Source organism: Neoarius graeffei, chromosome 1 (assembly GCF_027579695.1).
Source record: "Neoarius graeffei isolate fNeoGra1 chromosome 1, fNeoGra1.pri, whole genome shotgun sequence".
NCBI lineage: Eukaryota > Metazoa > Chordata > Actinopteri > Siluriformes > Ariidae > Neoarius > Neoarius graeffei.
This window is the reverse complement of record NC_083569.1, coordinates 58,675,767-58,700,465: the sequence shown is the minus strand read 5'-3', so window position 1 is coordinate 58,700,465 and position 24,699 is coordinate 58,675,767. Positions and strand designations below refer to the sequence as shown.

The 24,699-nt window shown below is 42.6% G+C and overlaps 1 protein-coding gene across 1 annotated transcript; it reads left to right on the top strand.

Moving 5' to 3' along the window:
• Positions 1–3,134: 3,134 nt before the first annotated feature.
• elp5 (elongator acetyltransferase complex subunit 5) lies at positions 3,135–22,118 on the top strand. Its single transcript, XM_060935543.1, has 8 exons — positions 3,135–3,405; positions 5,784–5,844; positions 9,700–9,780; positions 9,945–10,156; positions 12,021–12,196; positions 12,330–12,428; positions 18,828–18,928; positions 19,162–22,118. Exons 1-8 carry the CDS (start codon positions 3,351–3,353, stop codon positions 19,268–19,270), a joined length of 894 nt encoding a protein of 297 aa, XP_060791526.1. The 5' UTR covers positions 3,135–3,350; the 3' UTR covers positions 19,271–22,118.
• Positions 22,119–24,699: the final 2,581 nt, after the last annotated feature.

Genomic DNA, 24,699 nt, shown 5'->3' with positions numbered 1-24,699 from the left:
ACATACCCAGAGCAGTGGGAGTTAGGGGCCTCGCTCAAGGGCACCTCAGCCCAAGGCCGTCCCATATTAACCTAACCGCATGTCTTTGGACTGTGGAGGAAACTTACTTACTTATGGGTGAGAGGCGGGGTGCACCCTGGACAAGTCGGCAGAGCATCACAGGGCTGACACATAAGAGACAAACAACCATTCGCACCTACGGTCAATTTAGAGCCACCAATTAGCCTAACCTGCATGTCTTTGGACTGTGGGGGAAACCGGAGCACCCGGAGGAAACCCACGCGGACACGGAGAGAACATGCAAACTCCGCACAGAAAGGCCGGGCACGGGGCTCGAACCCGGACCTTCTTGCTGTGAGGCGACAGTGCGAACCACTACACCACCGTGCCGCCCCCAATGAAAACATCGCCATCAAATTTCAATGCATGCATTGAAATTTTTTGCAATGTTTTTGACCACTCACGAGGCAGAGACACATCAAAAAACAATTCGCAAAGCTCGGAGAACATTTGGTGTGCACCACACGATTGGTGGTGATACGACCAATTTTTCATCGCCAAGTATTCACAAACCCATCGCAAGCTGTAGTGTGACCAGGGCCTTAATTAACATTAAAGATTGTCCCAAACAAAACCGAAGTTTAAAAAAAAAAACCCAAACAGTGTGGTGAGTTATCTCATCTCATCTCATCATCTCTAGCCACTTTATCCTGTTCTACAGGGTCGCAGGCAAGCTGGAGCCTATCCCAGCGAAAGGCAGGGTACACCCTGGACAAGTTGCCAGATTATCACGGGGCTGACACAGAGACAAACAACCATTCACACTCACATTCACACCTATGAATGAATAAAACAAGTGTGCTGGAGGAGGTCTGTCTGATGTGCTAATAATAAATGGTTAGCACTGTCACCTCACAGCAAGAAGGTCCGGGTTCGAGCCCCGCAGCCGGCGAGGGCCTTTCTGTGCGGAGTTTGCATGTTCTCCTCGTGTCTGCGTGGGTTTCCTCCGGGTGCTCTGGTTTCCCCCACAGTCCAAAGACATGCAGGTTAGGTTAACTGGTGACTCTAAATTGACCGTAGGTGTGAATGTGAGTCTGAATGGTTGTCTGTGTCTCTGTGTCAGCCCTGTGATAACCTTGTCCAGGGTGTAGATAGATAGATACTTTAATGATCCAAAAGGAAATTTAGACATCCCATAGCTCTTAAGACACATACTTATACTGTACATTCAACATACACAAGGACAAAGAAAAACACAACACCAATGGAATGGACATTCATGGTAAATGCATATTCCACATTCAGTCACTGTGAGTGCACCAATAGGGGGATAGTGCAAAGGGTGGGTCAAAGTGTCCATAAGTCTGTAGGGATGAAGCATAAAAATCACAAAGTCAGTCAGAACAGGAAAGTACTGATTACTGCACTAGCTTGACCTAAAGAATATTTACTTAAATTCAAGCATAAAAACAGGTGAATTCCCAGAAAACAGAACTCAAACACCAGTAGTCCATTTTTCCCTACCCCTTCAGGGAAGAGTTAAAAAGTTGAATGGCCCGGGGAACAAAAGATTTTCTCAGCCTGTCTGTTGAGCATGACAGAGAGAGCAGTCTGCCACTAAACAGGCTTTTCTGCCTGTTCAATGTGCTGTATAGGGGATGGTGCTCATTGTCCATAATTAGCAGGAGTTTGCTGAGGGTCCTTTTCTCAACTATCGATGCTATGGGCTCTAGCTCAGCACCAACCACAGAGCCAGCTTTTCTCACCAGTCTGTCTATACGTCCAGTGTCCCTTCTCTTGGCACTGCCACCCCAGCGTACCACAGCATAGAAGAGAACGCTGGCGATGACAGACTGGTAAAACATCAGCAGGAGTTTACTGCAGATGTTAAAAGACCCCAGCCTTCTCAGAAAATAGAGTTGACTCTGCCCCTTCTTGTAAAGTGCATCTGTGTTAGCTGTTCAGTCCAGTTTATTATCCAGGTGCAGCCCCAGGTACTTGTAGGACTTAACTACTTCCACATTGACCCCTCAATGGAGACTGGGAGTGGAGGGGAGCTGGACCTCCTATAATCCACCACCATCTCCTTGGTCTTGGAGGTATTCAGCAGTAGATGGTTTGCCCTGCACCATTCCACAAAGTCCTTCACCAGGTTCCTTTCTTGTCCATCCCTGATACATGCCACAATAGCTGTGTCGTCAGAGAACTTCTGCATATGGCCTCTCGCCCATAGTCAGCTTGCCTGAAACCCTGTAGAACAGGATAAGCGGCTACAGATAATGTATGTATGTATGTATGTAATATGGTGGTGTAGTGGTTAGCCCTGTTACCTCACAGCAAGAAGGTCCTGGGTTCGAGCCCAGCGGCTTGTGAGGGCCTTTCTGCGTGGAGTCTGCATGGGTTTCCTCCAAAGACATGCAGGTTAGGTTAACTGGTGACTCTAAATTGACCGTAATGTGAGTGTGAATGGTTGTCTGTGTCTATGTGTCAGCCCTGTGATGACCCGGCGACTTGTCCAGGGTGTACCCCGCCTTTCACCCGTAGTCAGCTGGGATAGGCTCCAGCTTGCCTGCGACCCTGTAGAACAGGATAAAGCAGCTACAGATAATGGATGGGGGCGGCACGGTGGTGTAGTGGTTAGCGCTGTCGCCTCACAGCAAGAAGGTCCTGGGTTCGAGCCCCGGGGCCGGTGAGGGCCTTTCTGTGTGGAGTTTGCATGTTCTCCCCGTGTCCGCGTGGGTTTCCTCCGGGTGCTCCGGTTTCCCCCACAGTCCAAAGACATGCAGGTTAGGCTAACTGGTGACTCTAAATTGACTGTAGGTGTGAATGTGAGTGTGAATGGTTGTCTGTGTCTATGTGTCAGCCCTGTGATGACCTGGCAACTTGTCCAGGGTGTACCCCGCCTTTCGCCCGTAGTCAGCTGGGATAGGCTCCAGCTTGCCTGCGACCCTGTAGAAGGATAAAGCGGCTAGAGATAATGAGATGAGATGAGATAATGGATGGATGGATGGATGTAATGATTCTTTTCTGATAGAGAGAGAGAGAAACTGAAGTCATGCTCCTTGTGAACACACGTTATACTCCAGCGCATTAGGGGGCGATATGCATAATAAAATCACAGCTTAACGCGCCTGAGTGTAAACGAAGAACATACATGTTGTTAATCGGCACATTGCTGATTATTTTTGGATTAAATACAGCAAAAAGGTTCACGTTTTAGTTATAACTCTTTTGTGCAGTTGTAGGACCAGAGAAGCAGGTTAAAGCTGAGTAAACTGGATGAACCTGAATAAACCAGTAGGTGACTGGAGTTGAGAAGTGTTCCGGTGTTCCGCCTGCACGCACTTACGATGCTGTCAGAGGTGTTCGAGGGAACGGAGTCGGGAGGATTCATTATTATCCGAGGTAATAATAGATAGATAGATTCTTTATTGTCATTGCACATTACTATACAACGAGCACTCTTTGAGGGCTTAGATCACAGCAGCATATCAATAAAATCAATCTATAAGTCGGTCGGGTTCAATGCCCCCAACTGATAATCCACATCATCAATTTTTCTTTGGCAAATAGACACAAGGAACGCCACCACTGTTGCTGGAGCGGTTGGGGGCCTTGCTCAAGGGCACTTAAGCTAGTCCTGCTGGTCTAGGGACTCGAACCAGCAACCTTTTGGTTCTAACGCTGTTTCTCTAACCATTAGGCTATGGTTATCTCGTTATCCTGTTCTACAGGGTCGCAGGCAAGCTACAGTCTATCCCAGCTGACTACGGGCGAAAGGCGGGGTACACCCTGGACAAGTCGCCAGGTCATCACAGGGCTGACACATAGACACAGACAACCATTCACACTCACATTCACACCTACGGTCAATTTAGAGTCACCAGTTAACCTAACCTGCATGTCTTTGGACTGTGGGGGAAACCGGAGCACCCGGAGGAAACCCACGCGGACACGGGGAGAACATGCAAACTCCGCACAGAAAGGCCCTCGCCGGCCACGGGGCTCGAACCCGGACCTTCTTGCTGTGAGGCGACAGCGCTAACCACTACACCACTGTGCCGCCCTAATATAACATCTGTTTAACTTATAACGTGAAAGTAAAGTTAATAATATAACTTAGATTACAAAATTTTTTCAGTTTTAATCAAATTAGGGTGGTGCAAAAATGAGTACACCCCACAACAAAAACTACTACATCTAAAGAAAAGAAAGAAAGCACAACTTTTATTTTATGAAATTTCCTCTCTGCATTTAACCCATCTGAAGCAGTGAACACACACACACACAATGGGCAGTCATGCTAACAGCGGCCAGGGAGCAGTTAGGTGTCTATATGTCAGGGCTGACGCAGAGACACAGACAACCATTCACACTCACACCTACAGTCAATTTAGAGTCACCAGTTAACCTAACCTGTATGTCTTTGGACTGTGGGGGAAACCGGAGCACCCGGAGGAAACCCACGTAGACAGGCCCTTGCCGGCTGCTGGGTTTAAACCCAGGACCTTCTTGCTGTGAGGCAACAGTCCTAACCACTACACCACCATGCCACCCGCAGGCTAGTACTTTTTATGGCCTCCATGATTTTTAATGACAGCACCAAGTCTTCTAGACATGGAATAAACAAGTTGGAGACATTCTGCAACATCAATCTTTTTCCATTCTTCAACAATGACCTCTTTTAGTGACTGGATGCTGGATGGAGAGTGATGCTCAACTTGTCTCTTCAGAATTTTCCATAGGGAAAAGCAGCATACTGGCATATAGGCAGCAGTATAAATTGTAGTATGCAATTATTCAATGTAGCCAAACACAGTAAGGTGCAGAGTGCGAGTCCAAGTCCAGATCAGGCCTCCAGCAGAACTTTTCCAGCCCTGGAGAAGAAGCTATTTTGGTGTCTTGCTGTTTGTGACTTTATGACCCTAAGCCTGCCAGAGGGAAGGGTGTCAAAAAGACATTGTCCAGGGTGAGTGCAGTCAGTCCTAATCTTTGTGTCTCTCTTTCTCAGCCTGGCAGAGTAAATCTGTTCCAGGGATTAGAGAGGGGTACCAATGACTTTAGATGCAGTCCTGATCTTTCCTCTCCTCTGACGTGCAGCTGGAGAACCACACTATGCATCCATAGCTCAGAACACTGGTAGAAGTTGGTGAGAAGCTTTTGTGAGAGCCCAGTTTTCCTCAGGGATCGCAGGAAGAAGAGTCTCTGCTGGGCTTTCTTCACCACCTCTCTGGTGTTCACTCCCCATGTCAGGTCCTCTGAGAGGTGAACACCAAGGTACTTGAAGCTCCGCACCTGTTCCACCTCCTCTCCAGAGATCACCAGGCTGGCATTTGTTTTAACCGGTCGTTTTCTGGAGTCAATGATAAGCTCCTTTGTTTTGTTGGTGTTGAGGAGCAAGTCATTGTTCTGACACCAAGATGTGAGGGCCTGAACTTCCTCTCTGTAGGTTGCCTCATCGCTGTTGGTTATCAACCCCACTGCAGCTGCGTCATCTGCAAACTTGTATATGTGGTTTGAGTTATGAATGGGAGAACAGTCCTGCATGAAAAGTGAGTAAAGGAGTGGACTAAGAACACAGCCTTGGGGGGTACCAGTGTTTAGGATGGTGTTGGATGAGATGAGGTCTCCAAGTCTCACATGCTGTGGTCTGTTGGAGAGGACATCCTTAATCCCGCTACAGAAATCCAGAAACATCCGTTTCACCACTGTGTAGTTGTTATGTCTGTATTCTGCTGCTCTAAATATTTACCTCAAGCTCTTGTGTATATTTTCTTCTCCAGACACCGCCTGTTATTCTGGACGACGCCTGCTTAAGTATTACATAAACTGCGCCTTAAAGAGGTATGGGCTGGCTTTTATACAAGGTTGAAATAATGTTTTTATGCTTTTGTCATACACTTACCTTTTTTTTTTATCATCACGCACACATACATACACACACCTAGACAGACCCATGCCATGCTAGTACCCTGATTATATAAATAATGCTGTCTACATGGCTGGCCAGGATAAATGTACTAGCGGGACTCATCCCACCTCCCTGTCTTTCAAAAATAAAAGGACATCAAGATAAGGTTTACTTTTTTTTTTTTTTTCCAATCTGCTTTGGATTATTTGTTGTCAACAAATGTCTTTGGACTTTTGGGGGAACCAAGTGCAGGATGGTATAAAGAAATGAAGCTGGGCTTGATTTCTTTCTGTCCCAGACTGTAGATGCATGCAGTCTATTGGTGACCTTTTGTATCAAGTGAGTGCACAGAGTGGAACTCCTTCCTTTGATGTGATCTCCGTTTGGTCTGATGCTTTTCAGCCCATGTTGATTCATTCATCTCAGGTCACCACGCTGGCTATAGTACTCCGACCCAGTGTTGTGCACAGGCTTCTGCCGGGGGGGCGAACTTCTCAAGGTCCTCCTGTGTGCATCGCTCTGGTAGTTGCAGGCAGACAAGTAGGTGTTTCATCGTCTGCTCTGCTCCACAGTCACATGTTGTTTGTTCATCTCTGTTGTATCCCCATTTCTTCATCAGGACTCTACATCATCCGGTTTCAGTTCTAAGACAGTTTAGGCATGCCTAAACCTTTATCAGCCATGCCTCGTTGGATCCTGGGGGGAGGCATTCGCTGGGGCTCAAGTTCAGTTTGTGAGGAGTTGTCTGGAGGTGGTCTGTCCACATAGTCGACCTTTAATTGCGAGCGCTGCCATTAAGTGCTGTAGTGGAATGTAGAAAACTGTGTCTTGATTTGCGTCTCTTATGTGCTGGTTCACGCTGAAAGAGTGGGTGAAGAGGATCATTCTCTTGTTTGAGTTTCCCCATCTGGGCTGCACTGTAAAAAAAAAAAAAATCCGTTGTTTTTACAGAAAAATACTGGCAGCTGTGGTTGCCAGAATAATCCTGTTAAAAATACAGTGAAATGTAAACAACATGTACATTTCACTGGGATTCCATGTACAATTAATGATAACTAAATGTAAATTTTACAGGTATTCAATGTACAATAATCAATACATAACTGTTAATTTTACAGATATTCATTGTACAATAAAAAAGCATCTAGGAATGAATTGCGAGTGTTCTCGATTTATTGTTTTTTGTGGCTCCAAAATGATGGTTACAAGCAATGATCTACTAGACAGATATTTTATTTGATTTAGAGTTTTACGAAATGTGCCGGAGAGCCTCTACTGACATTTTTAAATTTTTTTTAACAGGGCAATGATGTAATTTTAACTATCACATTCTGTTGTAGTATTACAGTTTGTCTGTGTTTAAACTACAACAATTTGTAAATTCTACAAAAAAAATATGATCAATTCAATATTCTTACTGTTAAATTAACAGTGGTATTTGGTTAGGAGTTTTACAGTATATTGATGATGTAAATTACACACTGCTTCATTGTTTTTGTATTTACAGTTTTTTTATGTCATGATTTTACATAAATTCACTGTTAATTCTACGGACATTTTTTACAGTGTGAGACTGCTTTTCTGATATGTGGGGGTGCAATACCGCACAACAGGTAGAGGTCGTCAGCTCTTGTTGGTCTTAGGCATCCGGATATAGTTCTGCATGTGTCGTTTAAGGCTGAGTCCAGCTTTGTGGTATGGGCTGATCTGCTCCATACGGGGGATGCATATTCAGCTGTAGAGAAACAGAGGGCAAGAGCTGTAGTACGGATGGTTTTGGCATCTGTACCCCACTTGGTGTTTGCGAGCTTCTTCAGGATGCTGTTCCTGGCTCTGACTTTTGCCCTTGTCTTCATGATCTGTTCCTTGTATGTGAGAGACCGGTCTTGGGTAGCACCAAGGTAGACTGGCTTATGGGTATATTCCAGCCATTTACCCTGCCATCTAACCCTAAGCCGTCGATCTGTGTGTCTATTCCTTAGGTGGAAGATGCTTACTTGGGTTTTGTCAGGGTTAGCCCTTAGGTGGTTCTCGGCATAGTATGGGGTTAGGTCTGCCAGGGCATTAGTAAGTTTTGTTTCCACTTCTTTAAAGGATCTTCCCTGTGCGGCAGTGCTACGGTCATCAGCATAGAGAAAATTCCTTGTGTCTGGGTGTATTGGTTGGTCATTTGTGTATATGTTGAAGAGCAGAGGGGCGAGAACGCTTCCCTGGGGGAAGCCGTTTTTCTGTCTGCGCCAGCTGCTGCGGTTACCATTGAGCTCCACAAAGAAACGTCTGTTGGACAGCATGTTCTGGATCAATTCTGTCAACTTCGCATCCTTTGTTATCTCGTAGAATTTCCTGGTGAGGATCTTGTGATTGACTCTGTCATAGGCAGCAGAGAGATCAACAAAGACAACTCCAGTAACTAGTCCTTTCTCGTACCCATCGTCGATGTACTGTGTGAGGTTCAAGAGCTGACTAGTACAGGATTTTCCCGGTCTGAAGCTTGCTTGCTCTGGAATGAGGTGCTTGTCCACAAGTGGGGCAATGCGGTTCAGTAGGAGTCTTTCAAAAAGCTTGTATATGTGGTATAGCAGGGAGATGGGCTTGTAACTCTTTGGGCTTGCCGGGTCTTTACCAGGTTTCAGTAAAGTGACCACTTTGGCTTTCCTCCATAACTTTGGAATACTGTTGGTATTCATGTGCTTGTTAAACATGTCAAGTAGCCATTTGAGTGCACAGGTCCAAAGTGTTTGATCTGCTTGCAGTGGATGTCAAGATCGGCTGCCTTGTTATTTTTCGGTGTCTTGATGGCATTACACGAGTCGCTCATACTGAAGGGTCTTGTGTAGTCCCAGGGTCCCTTGAGAGCACGGAGCATCAGCTTTTGGGAGCTTGGCTCTTCTTGGGACCTGCCAATGTTAATGAAACACATCCATGACATGTCATCATGACCGATTCAGGATGCACGTGAAATACGGTCAGGGGTGTAATGAATACAAACAAGGTAGATTATTTACTTGACTATACTTTTCCCCCAAAATGCTCTTGAACGAGAAACTAAAAATAGACTAAGCACACATTGTCTGAATCAAAGTACAAATTGCACAAAAAGACAAACACCAGAATTGTAAGTTTTAGTGTTTCGTGTGTGTGCACAATCATGTACCACTTCCATCCATCCATCCATCCATCCATCCATCCATTATCTAGACCACTTATCTGTCAGGGTCACAGAGGAAGCTGGAGCCAGTCCCAGCTGACTTTGGGTGAGAGGCAGGGTACGCCCTGCACAGGTCGCCAATCTATTGCAGGACTAACACAGAGACCACTTTCACACCTATGGGCAATTTAGAGTAGCCTGTTGACCTAATCCACATGTCTTTGGACTGTGGGAGTAAACCAGAGCACCTGGAGGGAACTCATGCATAAAGACCCCAGTCAAGCACGAGGTTGGAACCTTCTTGCTGTGAGACCACTGCACCACTTTGTCACCCAGTGTGCCACTTAATCTTTCCTAAAATACCATTAATGAGACCTTGTGATCTAATAATTTGCTTACCCCTAATAGTTTTGTTGTACAGCTATTGACCAATTTTAGCTCTCCCATCTAATATCATGACCAATGATACCTCGTTCTCTAGTTTGTCCACAAACCACAATAGTGGTTCTTGCTGTTTGTTTGCTAACATACTTGTACATGGTTGAATTTTGTACTGAGTACAAAATTCATTACATATTGTTCACTCTGTTGAAGTGTAAATTGGGATTAACTCTGTTTTTTGTTCCTTTTCATTTTTAAGGGGGGAAGCTGTTCATGTGTTGGGGTTTGAAGTTCCCAAGCATGAGTTGTGTGCCGAACTGGACAGCAGTTCCTTGCATTTGTAAGTCTGTTATCTATGATCTAAAATTCACATTACCTGTGCTTCTTGCAGGTCATATGAAATTTTTGTATATAGTATCCAATATTTTGTCAGCACCAAATAGTGAGCGGTCATAAGACAAGACTACAACTTGTTGTGGAGCTATTCACCTTTTCTGTTGATAGGTTTCACTTTCACAATGCTTACGCAGACCCTCTGGGCTGGACCGAGCAGTCATTGTTCACAGTGAAGCGTTTCAGTGCAACAGAAATCGCACGGCTACTTCAGGAGTCACAACATGCCAAAGCTCCAGTACTTGTCATTGACTCTTTGTCTTGGGTTGTAAGACATCATGACACCGTTGCTGTCTGCCAAGAACTTCAGAAGCTCAGAAAAGGTTTGTCATCTCATTAGTGCACAAGTACTTTAATCCCAATCTCTCTTTGTGGCAGCGGGGGTGTGGTCAAGCGTCGGTCTGCGAATGGAGGGCGGAGTCAGGGAAGGTAAGTGGCAGAATCACTGCACCTGATGTGAATTAACCTGTGTTTGTGTGTCTTCCCCAGTGACCGCGCCCTTTAAAAGGAGAGAGAGAGAGCAGAGAAAGGGAGCTCTCTCCCCAACCAGAACACTAGTGTGTGTGCGGCTGGGAGAATGCTGAACGCTGAAAAGCTAGAAATAAAAAGAGTTTGAGAACTCAGTTCTGGCCTGCTGTGCTTCTGTGCTCCACCCACCTTCAACAATTCCTACAGTGGTGCCGAAACGCCTGGCGATCTTCCTGCTGCGCCAGCACCAGGGCTTCGAACCGTTGTTCCTGCTCCTTCCGGAGGGCGATCAGCGTCTGGTGCTGGCTCTTTTGGGCCGTGGCGAGGGCATGGACCAGGTCCTTGAAGGGGGAGGACTCCATGGGGCTGTTCTCTTCTGTACTCCGTCCTGGGTTTTGGCACCACTGTAGGAATTGTTGAAGGTGGGTGGAGCACAGAAGCATGGCAGGCCAGAACTGAGTTCTCAAACTTTTTTTTTTTATTTATTTCTAGCTTTTCAGCGTTCAGCATTTTCCCAGCTGCACACACACTAGTGTTCTGGTTGGGGAGAGAGCTCCCTTTCTCTGCTCTCTCTCTTGCTCTCCTTTTAAAGGGCGCGGTCACTGGGGAAGACACACAAACACACAGGTTAATTCACATCAGGTGCAGTGATTCTGCCACTTATGGCCCTTTTCCACTACCCTTTTTCAGCTCACTTCAGCTCGCTTCAGCTCACTTCAGCCCGACACGGCTCGCGTTTCGACTACCTCAGAGCAGCACGACTCAGCTCGCTTCAGCCCTGCTTAGCACCCAAAACTCGCACGGTTTTGGAGTGGGGCTGAAGCGAGCCAAACCGAGCCGAGTGAGGCTAGGGGCGTGAGCAGACACTCCCCTGTGCACTGACTGGTGAGGAGGAGTGTCCTCACATGCCCACACACGCCCCGCGAGCACGCTGGGATCTGTAAACCCGGAAGAAGAAGAATTATGAATTACGAGAATTTCTGAAGCCTTATGCGCCTCGCCTCATCTATACGCTCTTGCCAGTATCTGTTGGCGTTGTCGGTGACAACAAGCCACAGCACCAAGACCAGCAACACTAACGACTCCATGTTTATTGTTTACTATCCGGGTCGTGAGACTACCGCTTAAAAGGTCACTGATGTCACTGTTTGCGCCGCCTAACGACATCATGTGACGTCCACCCACTTTCGCTAACTCCACCCAATGTGTCCACCCACTTCCAGCCAGCACGGTTCAGCGCGGTTGTAGTCGAAATGCAACTCCAACAGCCCCACTCAGCTCGACTCAGCCCAACTCAGCACGGCTCAGCCCAACTCAGCCGCGTTTGTAGTGGAAAAGCGGCATTACCTTCCCTGACTCCGCCCTCCATTCACAGACCAACGCTTGACCACGCCCCCGCTGCCACACACTTCTTTAACTTCTTTTCATTAGTTTATGTGGAATGTATATGAAAGAGAGAATTGGATAATTTATGAAGGTCTTCTGGACACATGCTGAATGTAGTTAGTGATGTTCTGTCTTCAGAATAGATGCAGACCAGGGATAATATGCAGTTTAGGGGAAGTTCAGAACCAAGTTTTGGAAACGCGATACTATTGTCTTGTAAGCTTATTTGAATTATTTATCGAATTTGACCCTGTTTGGAAAACCCCTCGGGGTATGTTGAATACACTATTGACCGGGTTGGCTGACACAAATATTTCTCTCTTTTACAAGCAGAAGGCTCTGTAAGGATGATTTTTGGTCTCCTACACACCGATCTTCATCAGCAAGGCATTGTAGGAGCTGTAAGCCACCTAGCAAGTAGTGTAATTTCTGTAATGCCTGTGAATAGTGCACGCTATGCTGTGGCCAAGACATCACAACGTAAAAAATCTGGAAAGGTTGTGCAGAAGGTAATTAGCTTTTCTTAAACTAATTGATTTTAATGTAAAGTAAAATACTTATGGATCTTTTGATTATTTCATAGTTTTTGTATTTAAAAGCTTATAACAATTCTTTTTTTTTTCCATTTGTTTGTTTTTAAAGGAAGAGTTTTTCAGTTTAACAGAGGACTTGACACTATCAATAGAGACTAAACCCACCCAATCTGGAAATGTTCAAACAGACTTGCACACTAAGTCTGAGGTGAATTCATCAGTGTTTGTTTCTAAAGCAGAATCCTTTTGTATGTACACTATATGGCAAAAAGTATGTGGACACCTGACCATCATATCCATATGTGCTTGTTGAACATTCCAAATGTAATCCCCCTTTGCTGTTATAATAACCTCCACTCTTCTACAAGGCTTTCCACTAGACTTTGGATTGTGGCTCATTCAGCCACAAGAGCATTAATGATGTCGGTACTGATGTTGAGTGTGGAGTCCTGGTGCACAGTCGCCCTTCCAGTTCATCTCAAATGTGTTCTGTGCGGTTGAGGTCAGGGCCCTCTGCAGGCCACTCAAGTTCTAACATATCAACCTTGGTAAACCATATCTTTATGCAGCGTTCCTCCTGGGTTCTGAAAAATATTCTTCACTTTTTTCCTTGAAAAATCACGTCAAAGAAGTATTCTTCACTTAATCTATTTTTTTTTCTTAGTTACCGACTTATCAAAGTGGACAAGTTTATACCAACCAAACTGGCACAATTCAAATATTTGTACAGGCCTCTCCGTTACATATAAAATTTGGGCTCCACTCCAGCCTCTAATAAGAGAGACTTGGGCCGAATCCCATTTCACCCCTTGGACCAACCCCTTGGCCCTTCCCCTCCATTTTGCGCATTCACGTGAAGGGGTAGGGGTATCCCAATCCCAGTTAACGCGAAGGGGTAGGGCTTCTGTACCCCTCCAAACGGAGATTTTCCTGGAGCTGACTCCGAACGAAGGGGTTTGAGTGATTTTCCCACAATGCCATGCGGATTTCAGCGAGATTTCATGCGGATTTCAGAAAGATGGCGGTTCCCGCGGCGAAAGATTGTCATAAATGTATTTTCTCCATTATTTACGTGTTTTAAGTTGTTATCCAGAGGAAACACGCCGCTTGATTCGCTTTCGAGCTGAGAATGAGCAGCGATTTCTGAAATCCAAGCTGCTGCTAAAAAGCTTTGGGAGTGAGTATTGTTTTCGGTTGCTTGCCTGCGTACGTTTTGTTCTGTTATTCTCGCTTTTATTGTTTACATGAGTGTTCTGACACCTCATTCTGTCGGATGTGGTGCACGAAGCGCCAAAGATATCCCATTCAGTGGTGTTAGTTAACAAATCACACCCTGCCAGCAGAGATTTCTGTTCTGGCTCTGACTGGAGCGGCTGGTCGCAGCCAATGACGCATTTGGTCGCGTTTTGCTAACGTAAACGCTGACGGAGGTACGCGATGACGTATGCGATCGTTGAAGGGCTATCCCAATACGTAAGGGTTGAATTTCAAGCCCTATCCCTTGTAGCTCAGTTTCAAGGGGAAGGGGGAGGGGTAGGGGTAGAAATTAGAATTGGGATTGGGCCTTGATTTTGGGTGCCCTGTGCACCATCAAGCTCAAATAAACCTCTTTAGTTTGAGCTTACTTAAGGATATTTTAGCATGGAATTATTCAAAAGAAGTATCAGGACTCCCTTTACTTCAACAGAAAAACTTGATTTACACAGGGATCCCAGACGTCCGCTATTTAGCGGAATTCCGCTATTTTTCTAGCCAAAGTGGTGGTGGGTTTTTTTTTTTTAAAAATCTCTTGTATATCCGTTAAAAATATGTTTAAGTAAAATGACCAGCAGAATACGTTCTGATTTGGTTTGCTTGTTTAGCGATGTTTTTGTCAGCTTCGTTTGTTCTCATTGACATTCGGGAACACTCGGAAGTTAAATTGATGTAAATACCGCGAGACTGTACGCGGTAGAACGAGAAAACAATATGGCTGCGCCCATTTGCTAGAAAATGTGTTTTAACTCCGTTCGTGCTTTTGTTTCTAATGCGTTGAACTTAATTCAATATGCAGGGCTGTGAAATTTCCGCGGATTCTGTCACGAAAAATATCATCTTCACAAAACGTCTATTTTTGCATTAAAAATCATTGGGGGGGTCTAGTCGGTTTTAATCATAGGCTTTAATCGCCTTGCACGAGACCGGCGGCTCAGCCGGACTCGCGGAGTTTTATGCCAGCTGAGCGTGGAACACGTCTTGACTGCGACTCAGGAGCAGTGTTGCCAGATTGGGCGGATTCGAGTGCATTTTGGTGGGTTTTGAACATATTTTGGGCTGCAAGATCAGACATAGTTAAGATGCCATCAAAAAGGAAAGCTAAGGAGGTGTTTGAGAGAGATGTAAAGAGGGCTAGAAAAGAACAGACAGACTGAAGGAAAAGATGAAAAAGAACAAGTTTGCAAAACTGAAAGAGATGGTGTTTAAAGAAAAGAAAATTAAAAGACTTTCATTAGATGCTGTTTGACAGACTATGAACATTTTGTAAATAGCTTTAATAGAGGAATGCAAATACTATAGAACTAATAACTAATAGCCTTACTGAAAGATGAATTGAAAGAAATAGCTGGGAGTGATGCAAAGAGGAATAGAAGGAGCCAGAAGTAAAAGAAAAGATGTAAATAATAGAAACATTAGTTTTTTTAAACTTTTGCTCTGTAGACAAGAGACATTGTGACAGATTCTTGGAAAAAGCCAGGACATAATACAAGAATTAAGTGTAATTTGGAAGACAACAGGTATCTCTCACTTAAATATTGAGCATGATTTTCACAAAGTCATTTTGAAAGGCCTATCAAAGTTTTTTTTTATTAACGTTTCTTTAAATTATTTACACATTTTTTTTTTACTTTTTTATTTTGATTAAGAGATAAAATACATAGGCACTTATTAGATATTTCAAGGTATTTTACATGGATCTTTCATTTTAAAAGAGAAAACTGTTGATAGGTATTTTATATGGCAAAATGAAGACCAAGACTAGTCAAATATTTACTTGTTGAGATCAATTTTTTACTTGCAGGAAATGCTCAGAATACACCATATAACACCTAAAATGGCTTGGTGTCCGGCTTTCCTCGGATTTCTTATTTACAATTTCACAGCCCTGAATATGTCGTGGAAAAAAGATATCGTCCATAAAAGAGATAGTGGAACAGTGTCCGGGTTAGAAGTATATTCTTCAAAGCTACATTTTCATCTAATTTTTATAAATAACAATTTTTTTTTTGCCACTTATGTCATTGATTACAAAATATGGCATCAAATAGATACACATTATTGTTAAATTCTGTTGCTTTTCTATGTTAAATCTATGTAAAAAATGTGTTCTATAGCATCTTTAAATGTTAAAATCTCAACAGCTTCAGGGGGCTTGCAGCCCCCTTGACCCCTGCTGATAGTTTCTTACATTCCTCTATTTTTTTCAATTACTGCTGGGATCCCTGTTTACAGTTGAAAAGAGTCCAGAAGAATCTTGGAACAACCAAGAGTGAAGGAATCCGAATTTCCCGTTGATTTACAAACTGAACACAGAATGATACTGCGTTTTTATCATATGTTCGTTTGCCACGGGAACTTGCTATGCTGCTGAAACATGGCTCCTTTCAAGTCCAGGGATGAGAGTTTTCCGCTTTTTGGCGGAGTTCCGCTTTTTCTGAGTAAAAAACAACCTTTTTATATTATGCCAAATCCATTGAGAATTTTAAATTAATTTCGGGGGGTTGGGGTATGCTCCTTCATGTTGTTCAAACTTAATTAACTCCAACGATGTTTACACAGGGGCGGCATGGTGGTGTAGTGGTTAGCGCTGTCGCCTCACAGCAAGAAGGTCCAGGTTCGAGCCCCGTGGCCGGTGAGGGCCTTTCTGTGCAGAGTTTGCATGTTCTCCCCGTGTCCGCGTGGGTTTCCTCCGGGTGCTCCGGTTTCCCCCACAGTCCAAAGACATGCAGGTTAGGTTAACTGGTGACTCTAAATTGACCGTAGGTGTGAATGTGAGTGTGAATGGTTGTCTGTGTCTATGTGTCAGCCCTGTGATGACCTGGGGACTTGTCCAGGGTGTACCCCGCCTTTCGCCCGTAGTCAGCTGGGATAGACTCCAGCTTGCCTGCAACCCTGTAGAACAGGATAAAGCGGCTAGAGATAATGAGATGAGATGTTTACACATTATTTGGAAGTCGCCATCTTTAGTCTCGTTGAATGTGATGTAAAATTTGTGTTATCTACATTGTTATTACCGGCTAGTGGCCTAGTGGTAGCGTGTCCGCCTCTCGATCGGGAGTTCTATTCACGGTCGGGTCATACCAAAGACCATCATAAAAATGGTACCTACTACCATCTGGCAAGGCATGCTGCAATACAGATGCGAGTGGGGAGTTAAACTCTCGTGGTTACCAGAGGACTAGCCCCCCACTATAACCCTAGCTATGTAATAGGCGAGAAGCCGAGGGCTGTGGAAACGGAGATCGGCGCCGCCTGATGCGCCACACGGTGCGGGAAGGACTTTAACTTAACTACATTGTTATTGGTCAAAACATCGATGTCGAGACCATAATAGCCAATCAAAACAGTTTTTACAAAGACACCCACAGCCGTTTTCTTTAATCAAAACTTACACATGTTCGTGAGCTGCATATCAAAAATACTTTCCTCTAATCGGCGTGTTTTCTCAAGATGCCGAATACTATTGACAAGCGAGATGAAGCGAGGGTACGTGAAATTGATACTGGTATAAAAAACAAGTTTAGCAAAGCAAAAGGAAAGCAAGAGAGGAGTGTGAGAAGGAGCAGAAGAGAGCTAGGTTAGAGCATGTAAAAACCCAGGAGGAGCTGGCTAATGAAAGAAAAAGGAAAAAAGAGAGGACTGATGAGCTTTTGGCTTTGGCCAAGAAGCTGAAGAAGAATTCTAAATGATCTAATGAAAATTTGTTTCAAAAATAACTGGGAACTGTAAACAACTTAACTGTAAAAAGTGTGAATAGACATGCGCTCTTCCTTTTGAAGAAAACATACAAGTGATGTGGACAATAAGATAAAGACAGTCCCCATAAAATATGCATTTGTTTGATTCAATACATTGAATATATGATGATTTGAATTATAGCTGACAGTGTTGATAACTGTATAACTTTAAAGTTTAAATAGACATTGTGAAGAAATCATATACAAGTAATGTGGACATTAGGAAAAGGCCAGTCTCGATAAGATATATAAATGTTTTTATTTAATTCAATATATTGAATATATGAAAATTTGAATTATTAATGGAACCGTAAAGAACTATGGATTTTAATGGACATTTTTTTTTAGAAAAACAAGTGATGTTGACAGTGAGTAATAACCAGTCCCCATAAAATGTGGATATTATTTTGAATTTTGATACATATTGTTCTATATAATAGTGTTTTTATTTCAATAAGTATGAAAATAGGCATCAGGTGTTTTAATTAACTACAGCTCAGATTGCAGGAAATAGGGTGTGTAAGGTCTCATTTTGAAGAAAATTTCACAGGGGGTGTCCCCCTGGACCCCCCCTTATTACTTCGGGCGCCTTTGGCGCCCTCAGGACATTTTACAGATTTTCTGCTTTTTTTCATCAGGACCCACTCTCATCCCTGCAAGTCGCTGCCCGGCTGATGGCACCTTCACTTTTGCGAGTATTTTATTTTAAACCGACCCCTGTATTACTGACACTGTCCAGTGTGCTCAGGGACAGTCGGGGCTCTGAGTGTGCCTCCACCGTGGCTGTTTCAGCCCTTAAATCATCCGATTCGTTAGCTTCAACTGCCCTGTTGCTTGGTTCACGCAGAGATCATTACACCACCACACCAGGCCGATTAAGACACATTGCAATTGGTCAAAAGCTTGGCACCCGGGGGCGTCATGGCTCAGGTGGATGGGGCGCCACTCCATGGGTCCGGGGACCTGGGTTTGGTTCCAACCCGGGGTCGTTTCCCGATCCCTCCCCATCTCTCTCTCTCTCTCTCTCTCTCTCTCTCTCTCTCTCTCTCTCTCTCCTGCTCGTTTCCTGTCTCTATGCTGTCCTATCCAATAAAGGTGAAAAAAGCCCAAAAAATATCTTAAAGCTTGGCACCCGTTTGGTCTTTTTTTTTTTAAATTGGTCACAAGCATGTGCTCACTGTTTACACTCTGGTTTCCTGAAGTCTCTTCACTACGGTTGGATTTTGGCAAAGAGAGGCATTTGTGGAGGGATTTCTATAAAAGACGAATTAAGATAATGATAAAGATGACAAATACATTAGTCACTGTGACAACTGCTTGTAATTTTCTCTTCGTCCCTGATGGATTATGTTCGTCAGTGACGAGCATGACAAGCGCCAGTGGGAACCCTGTTTATGGAGCTCATTTTGTGCATGGGGTGTTGTCATGCTTCCAGTGAAGGAAGTCTTAATGCCTACAGCATACAAAAACTCTGCATAATTGTCAGCTTCCAACTTTGTGGAAACAGTATGAGGAAGAACCACATCTGGGTGTGATGGCCAGGTGTCCACAAACTTTTGGCCATATACGAACATGTTCTGCAACGTGTTTCTTCTTTCTCCTTTATACTACAGGTAGATCCAACATCGAATTTGACCTTTAATCTTCGTTTGTCTGAGGTTGAAAGAGAAGCAAGAGAACAAGTTGCTCTACCTTTTGTCTTCAGCGAAGAAAAGTAAGATGAATTAGTGATTTAAACCTTTATCTTGCCATTCTGATATTTTTAGTTAGGGTTTACGAAGTATCTCCGATGTCAAGTGCATAAAACCAAGTCCTGATGCAGACATCGTTTACCCTATTTAGCAATGTAGAAATTGTTATTCAGTATTGTTAAAAAAAAAAAAAAAAGAATTCCAGTAATAAGTATGCCAGTACTCTTTCTTTCTGTTTTTTGGTTCTTTTAAACAGGAAGTCTGCTCTCCTGAGGCCAGGCCATAGTTCTGGACACATTATGTATGAACCTGATGCCAATGATGACATTGATGAAGAAGATCCAGATGATGACCTTGATGTCTAAAAGGTCTCTTTCGAACATTGTTCAGAGCTCCTTGGGTTCTCTGGAAGACTGTGCTCCAATATTTAAAATAAAATAAAAATTCTATATTTGGGCCAATTTAAACACATGGTCTAAACGTCATGCTGTGGTAAGAATGATGCATGGACGGATAATACCCACATTGCAGTACTGCACAATATAGTATGTTCTGTACTGGCTGTTCCAAGGCATTGGTTTGTCATTGTAAATGGTTGTATCCTAAATCACATACTAGCAAACAGTATAGAACAGATAACTGACAGCATTGTATATTTCTGACATGCTATTTAGTATGCAGGGACTCTTATCCAGCTAGCAGTAGGAGACAAAGTGATCTTTAAAAACATGTTTTGTTTTTAAAACATCTGTTTTGTCACGTATGGATGACCCAGAGTGCAAAGAGAGAAATTTTTGCTGATTCCGAGACAAGGAGATCGTGATGCGCTTCTTGGATTTCTTAATCTCCTTGAGATTGCGTTTTTTATTTATTTATTTATTTTTTGGTCAAATTATAGGTTTTGGATATGTATTTACCTATATAAGTCAACACAGTGGCGGCACGGTGGTGTAGTGGTTAGCGCTGTCGCCTCACAGCAAAAAGGTCTGGGTTCGAGCCCCGTGCCCGGCGAAGGCCTTTCTGTGCGGAGTTTGCATGTTCTCCCCGTGTCCGTGTGGGTTTCCTCCGGGTGCTCCGGTTTCCTCCACAGTCCAAAGACATGCAGGTTAGGTTAACTGGTGACTCTAAATTGAGCGTAGGTGTGAATGTGAGTGTGAATGGTTGTCTGTGTCTATGTGTCAGCCCTGTGATGACCTGGCGACTTGTCCAGGGTGTACCCCGCCTTTCGCCCGTAGTCAGCTGGGACAGACTCCAGCTTGCCTGCGACCCTGTAGAACAGGATAAAGCGGCTACAGATAATGAGATGAGTTCAACACAGTTTTGTCGTGTTATGAGCACTCCCTTATGAATTTTGTAAGTTGGCACCTATGTTTGAACACAAATGTTCTAATGGATTTACAAAAGTTTCATAAACGCTGATTATCGCCGTACTGCGAGTGTATGTAAGACACCAGTAAACTGCATTCCTGACATGGTTCTTTTGCATGTAGTCATGCCCACAAACCATTATAAAAGTTCAAGTGCACAGACAGCTAGGAACACAAACTGAATAGTAAAGGTAAAGGCAGAAGTAAAAGTTATTTTGAATAATTTCTATGCCAATAAAATATTTAGCAGTGTAACAGCACCTGAAAAGGTCAAAATCTAGAGATGAATTACAGAGAAGGTGAATTAGGTGTCAATTGAAGGAAAGCACTGGGATTTTATTTATTTTAAACCTGAGCCCTGGTTTCCCATCTCTTTGAGTCCACATATTTACTTGGGACAAACTGTTGAAATTGGTCCAGTATTGCCACCGTCGCCACAGGCTTGCTCATTGGGGATAATTAGGGATAAAATTAGCTCATATTTTAAGTTGTTCAAATTCTGTAAAGCTGCTTTGCGACAATGTTTATTGTTAAAAGCGCTATACAAATAGACTTGACTTGACTATTGAGTTAGAACGCTATAAATATCAGCCACAAAATGGTGATACGGTGTAATCCTATTGGGCAAACATCCGTGTCAAAACCGCCACTTGTTTTTGCCACTGACAGGCTCATAATGTTGGGTAACAAAGTAGATGTAACTCTGCTTTTGTTGTATTTTATTGTATACTTATTTTCTGTTCCTTGGTCTTTTGTATACCTCATCTGGATTCATTGTTTTTGTATTTTGCATAAACTTTCCATATAATGAGACAGACTGCAACCGCTATACATCCTGTCTGTCAGGGAATATCAAACTCTGGCACTTAGTTAATATCCTCAAAAGGTTACAATCTGTCTAACTTGTCTTTCATTTAAATGGAAGGGGAAAAAAACAACAACAAAAAAGTAAAATGTCCTGCATCCAAAACTTGACTTGCATACTTAAGTATCATCAACAAAATGTACAACCCCAATTCCGAAAAAGTTGGGACAGTGTGTGAAACATAAATAAAAACAGAATGTGAAGATTTGCAAACCAGGTAAGCCCTATATTTAATTGAAAATAGTACAAAGACAACATATCAAATGTTGAAGCTAAGAAACTGTATTGTTTGTATTTAAACTATATGCTCATTTTGAATTTGACACCAGCAACATGCTTCAAAAAAAGTTGGGACGGGGTATGTTTACCACTGCGTTGCATCACCTCTACTTTTAACAACCCTCTCTAAACATTCAGGAACTGAGGAGACCAATTGCTATAGTTTTGAAAGAGAAATGCTGTCTCATTGTTACTGTTGGGAAGTTTAATCTACGTCAATGCCTCATATATTCTATAAGATCCTCAAATATTTGTAGTGTCGCTGTCCTGTGGGAACCGTGTAGAGTACCTCTAAAAAGTCACCTTTTCACGAGCTTGGCTCTGTTTTCAGTTTTGTGACATTGCATTTTTCAGCTAATCCAAGAGGGTTTTAATGAGTTTATGTAGCTTAAGAAGCAGGACAGTTTTCTCAAACCAGAAAGGAAGAGTTTATAGTTTATAGCAAACATTCAAATTTAAAAATCACCTCATTTTTATAGATACATGATTTTCACTGGACAGGAAGGGTGTACAAGTTGTAATCTGAAAAGACTTAGACTGACTTTCTTGTCATTCAGATTTGCATCAAACAATACACATCAGAACAAGATTTCGTTGCTTTGGCTCGGTGTACTGCAGAATGAAACAGCAGCAAGTATATTACCTGAGAAAATATATGAAAAACTGTGTATAAAGTCCTATATACAACCCCGATTCCAAAAAAGTTGGGACAAAGTACAAATTGTAAATAAAAACGGAATGCAATGATGTGGAAGTTTCAAAATTTCATATTTTATTCAGAATAGAACATAGATGACATATCAAATGTTTAAACTGAGAAAATGTATCATTTAAAGAGAAAAATTAGGTGATTTTTAAATTTCATGACAACAACACATCTCAAAAAAGTTGGGACAAGGCCATGTTTCCCACTGTGAGACATCCCCTTTTCTCTTTACAACAGTCTGTAAACGTCTGGGGACTGAGGAGACAAGTTGCTCAAGTTTAGGGATAGGAATGTTAACCCATTCTTGTCTAATGTAGGATTCTAGTTGCTCAACTGTCTTAGGTCTTTTTTGTCGTATCTTCCGTTTTATGATGCGCCAAATGTTTTCGATGGGTGAAAGATCTGGACTGCAGGCTGGCCAGTTCAGTACCCGGACCCTTCTTCTACGCAGCCATGATGCTGTAATTGATGCAGTATGTGGTTTGGCATTGTCATGTTGGAAAATGCAAGGTCTTCCCTGAAAGAGATGTCGTCTGGATGGGAGCATATGTTGCTCTAGAACCTGGATATACCTTTCAGCATTGATGGTGTCTTTCCAGATGTGTAAGCTGCCCATGCCACACGTACTAATGCAACCCCATACCATCAGAGATGCAGGCTTCTGAACTGAGCGCTGATAACAACTTGGGTCGTCCTTCTCCTCTTTAGTCCGAATGACACGGCGTCCCTGATTTCCATAAAGAACTTCAAATTTTGATTCATCTGACCACAGAACAGTTTTCCACTTTGCCACAGTCCATTTTAAATGAGCCTTGGCCCAGAGAAGACGTCTGCGCTTCTGGATCGTGTTTAGATACGGCTTCTTCTTTGAACTATAGGGTTTTAGCTGGCAACGGCGGATGGCACGGTGAATTGTGTTCACAGATAATGTTCTCTGGAAATATTCCTGAGCCCATTTTGTGATTTCCAATACAGAAGCATGCCTGTATGTGATGCAGTGCCGTCTAAGGGCCCGAAGATCACGGGCACCCAGTATGGTTTTCCGGCCTTGACCCTTACGCACAGAGATTCTTCCAGATTCTCTGAATCTTTTGATGATATTATGCACTGCAGATGATGATATGTTCAAACTCTTTGCAATTTTACACTGTCGAACTCCTTTCTGATATTGCTCCACTATTTGTCGGCGCAGAATTAGGGGGATTGGTGATCCTTTTCTCATCTTTACTTCTGAGAGCCGCTGCCACTCCAAGATGCTCTTTTTATACCCAGTCATGTTAATGACCTATTGCCAATTGACCTAATGAGTTGCAATTTGGTCCTCCAGCTGTTCCTTTTTTGTACCTTTAACTTTTCCAGCCTCTTATTGCCCCTGTCCCAACTTTTTTGAGATGTGTTGCTGTCATGAAATTTCAAAATGTCTCACTTTCGACATTTGATATGTTGTCTGTGTTCTATTGTGAATACAACATCAGTTTTTGAGATTTGTAAATTATTGCATTCTGTTTTTATTTACAATTTGTACTTTGTCCCAACTTTTTTGGAATCGGGGTTGTATGTTTGTGGTACAAATATAGCAATTTTCTACTTCGAATTGAATTTTTTAAAAATAAATTAATTGGAAGGATATACAGTACCAGTCAAAAGTTTGGAAACACCTTCAAATGTGATGTTTTTTCTTTAGTTTAATTAACTAAAAGACACTTTGTGTCTTAAAGTATTGACTGACTGTTATTTCTCTTTACTTACTGTAGTTGAGTGGTTCTTGACATAATATGGATTACTGCAGTTGTCGAACAGGGCTATTTACTGTATTTTTATTATTTACTCTTTACTGGTTGATGGTGTCAAATGCATTAAGAAGGCAAGAAATCCCATTTTTGACAAGACACGCCTGTTAATTGAGAAGCATTCCAGGTGACCACCTCATGAAGCTGGTTCAGATAATGCCAATAGTGTGCAAAGCTGTTATCAAGGTAAATAGTGACGACTTTTAAGAATCTAAAAGATGAAACGTTGTTTTTTTAACACTTTTTTGTTTTCCATATGTTATTTCATAGTTTTGATGAGTTCCGTATTGTTCTACAATGTAGGGGAAAAAATAAAAACATCGAATTTGAAGGTGTTTCCAAACTTTTGACTGGTACTGTGTGTGTGTGTGTGTGTGTGTGTATATATATATATGTATGTATGTATGTATGTGTATATATATATATATATATTATATAATGTATGTGTGTGTGTGTGTGTGTATGTATGTGTGTGTGTGTATATATATATGTATATGTGTATATATATATATATACACACACACACACACACACATATATATATATATATATATATATATATATATATATATATATATATTGTGTGTGTGTGTGTGTATATGTATATATATATATATATATATATATATATATATATACACACACACTACCATTCAAAAGTTTGGGGTCACCCAGACAATTTTGTGTTTTCCATGAAAAGTCACACTTTTATTTCCCACCATAAGTTGTAAAATGAATAGAAAATATAGTCAAGCCATTTTTCTGGCCATTTTGAGCATTTAATCGA

What these genes read in the sequence shown, in the direction of transcription:
- elp5 (XM_060935543.1), top strand. Translation starts at nt 3,351, where the DNA reads ATGCTGTCAGAGGTGTTCGAGGGAACGGAGTCGGGAGGATTCATTATT. An exon ending in CTGGAAAGGTTGTGCAGAAG is followed by an intron (nt 12,197 to 12,329) that starts GTAATTAGCTTT and finishes TTGTTTTTAAAG; the next exon opens with GAAGAGTTTTTCAGTTTAAC. An exon ending in ACTTGCACACTAAGTCTGAG is followed by an intron (nt 12,429 to 18,827) that starts GTGAATTCATCA and finishes TTTATACTACAG; the next exon opens with GTAGATCCAACATCGAATTT.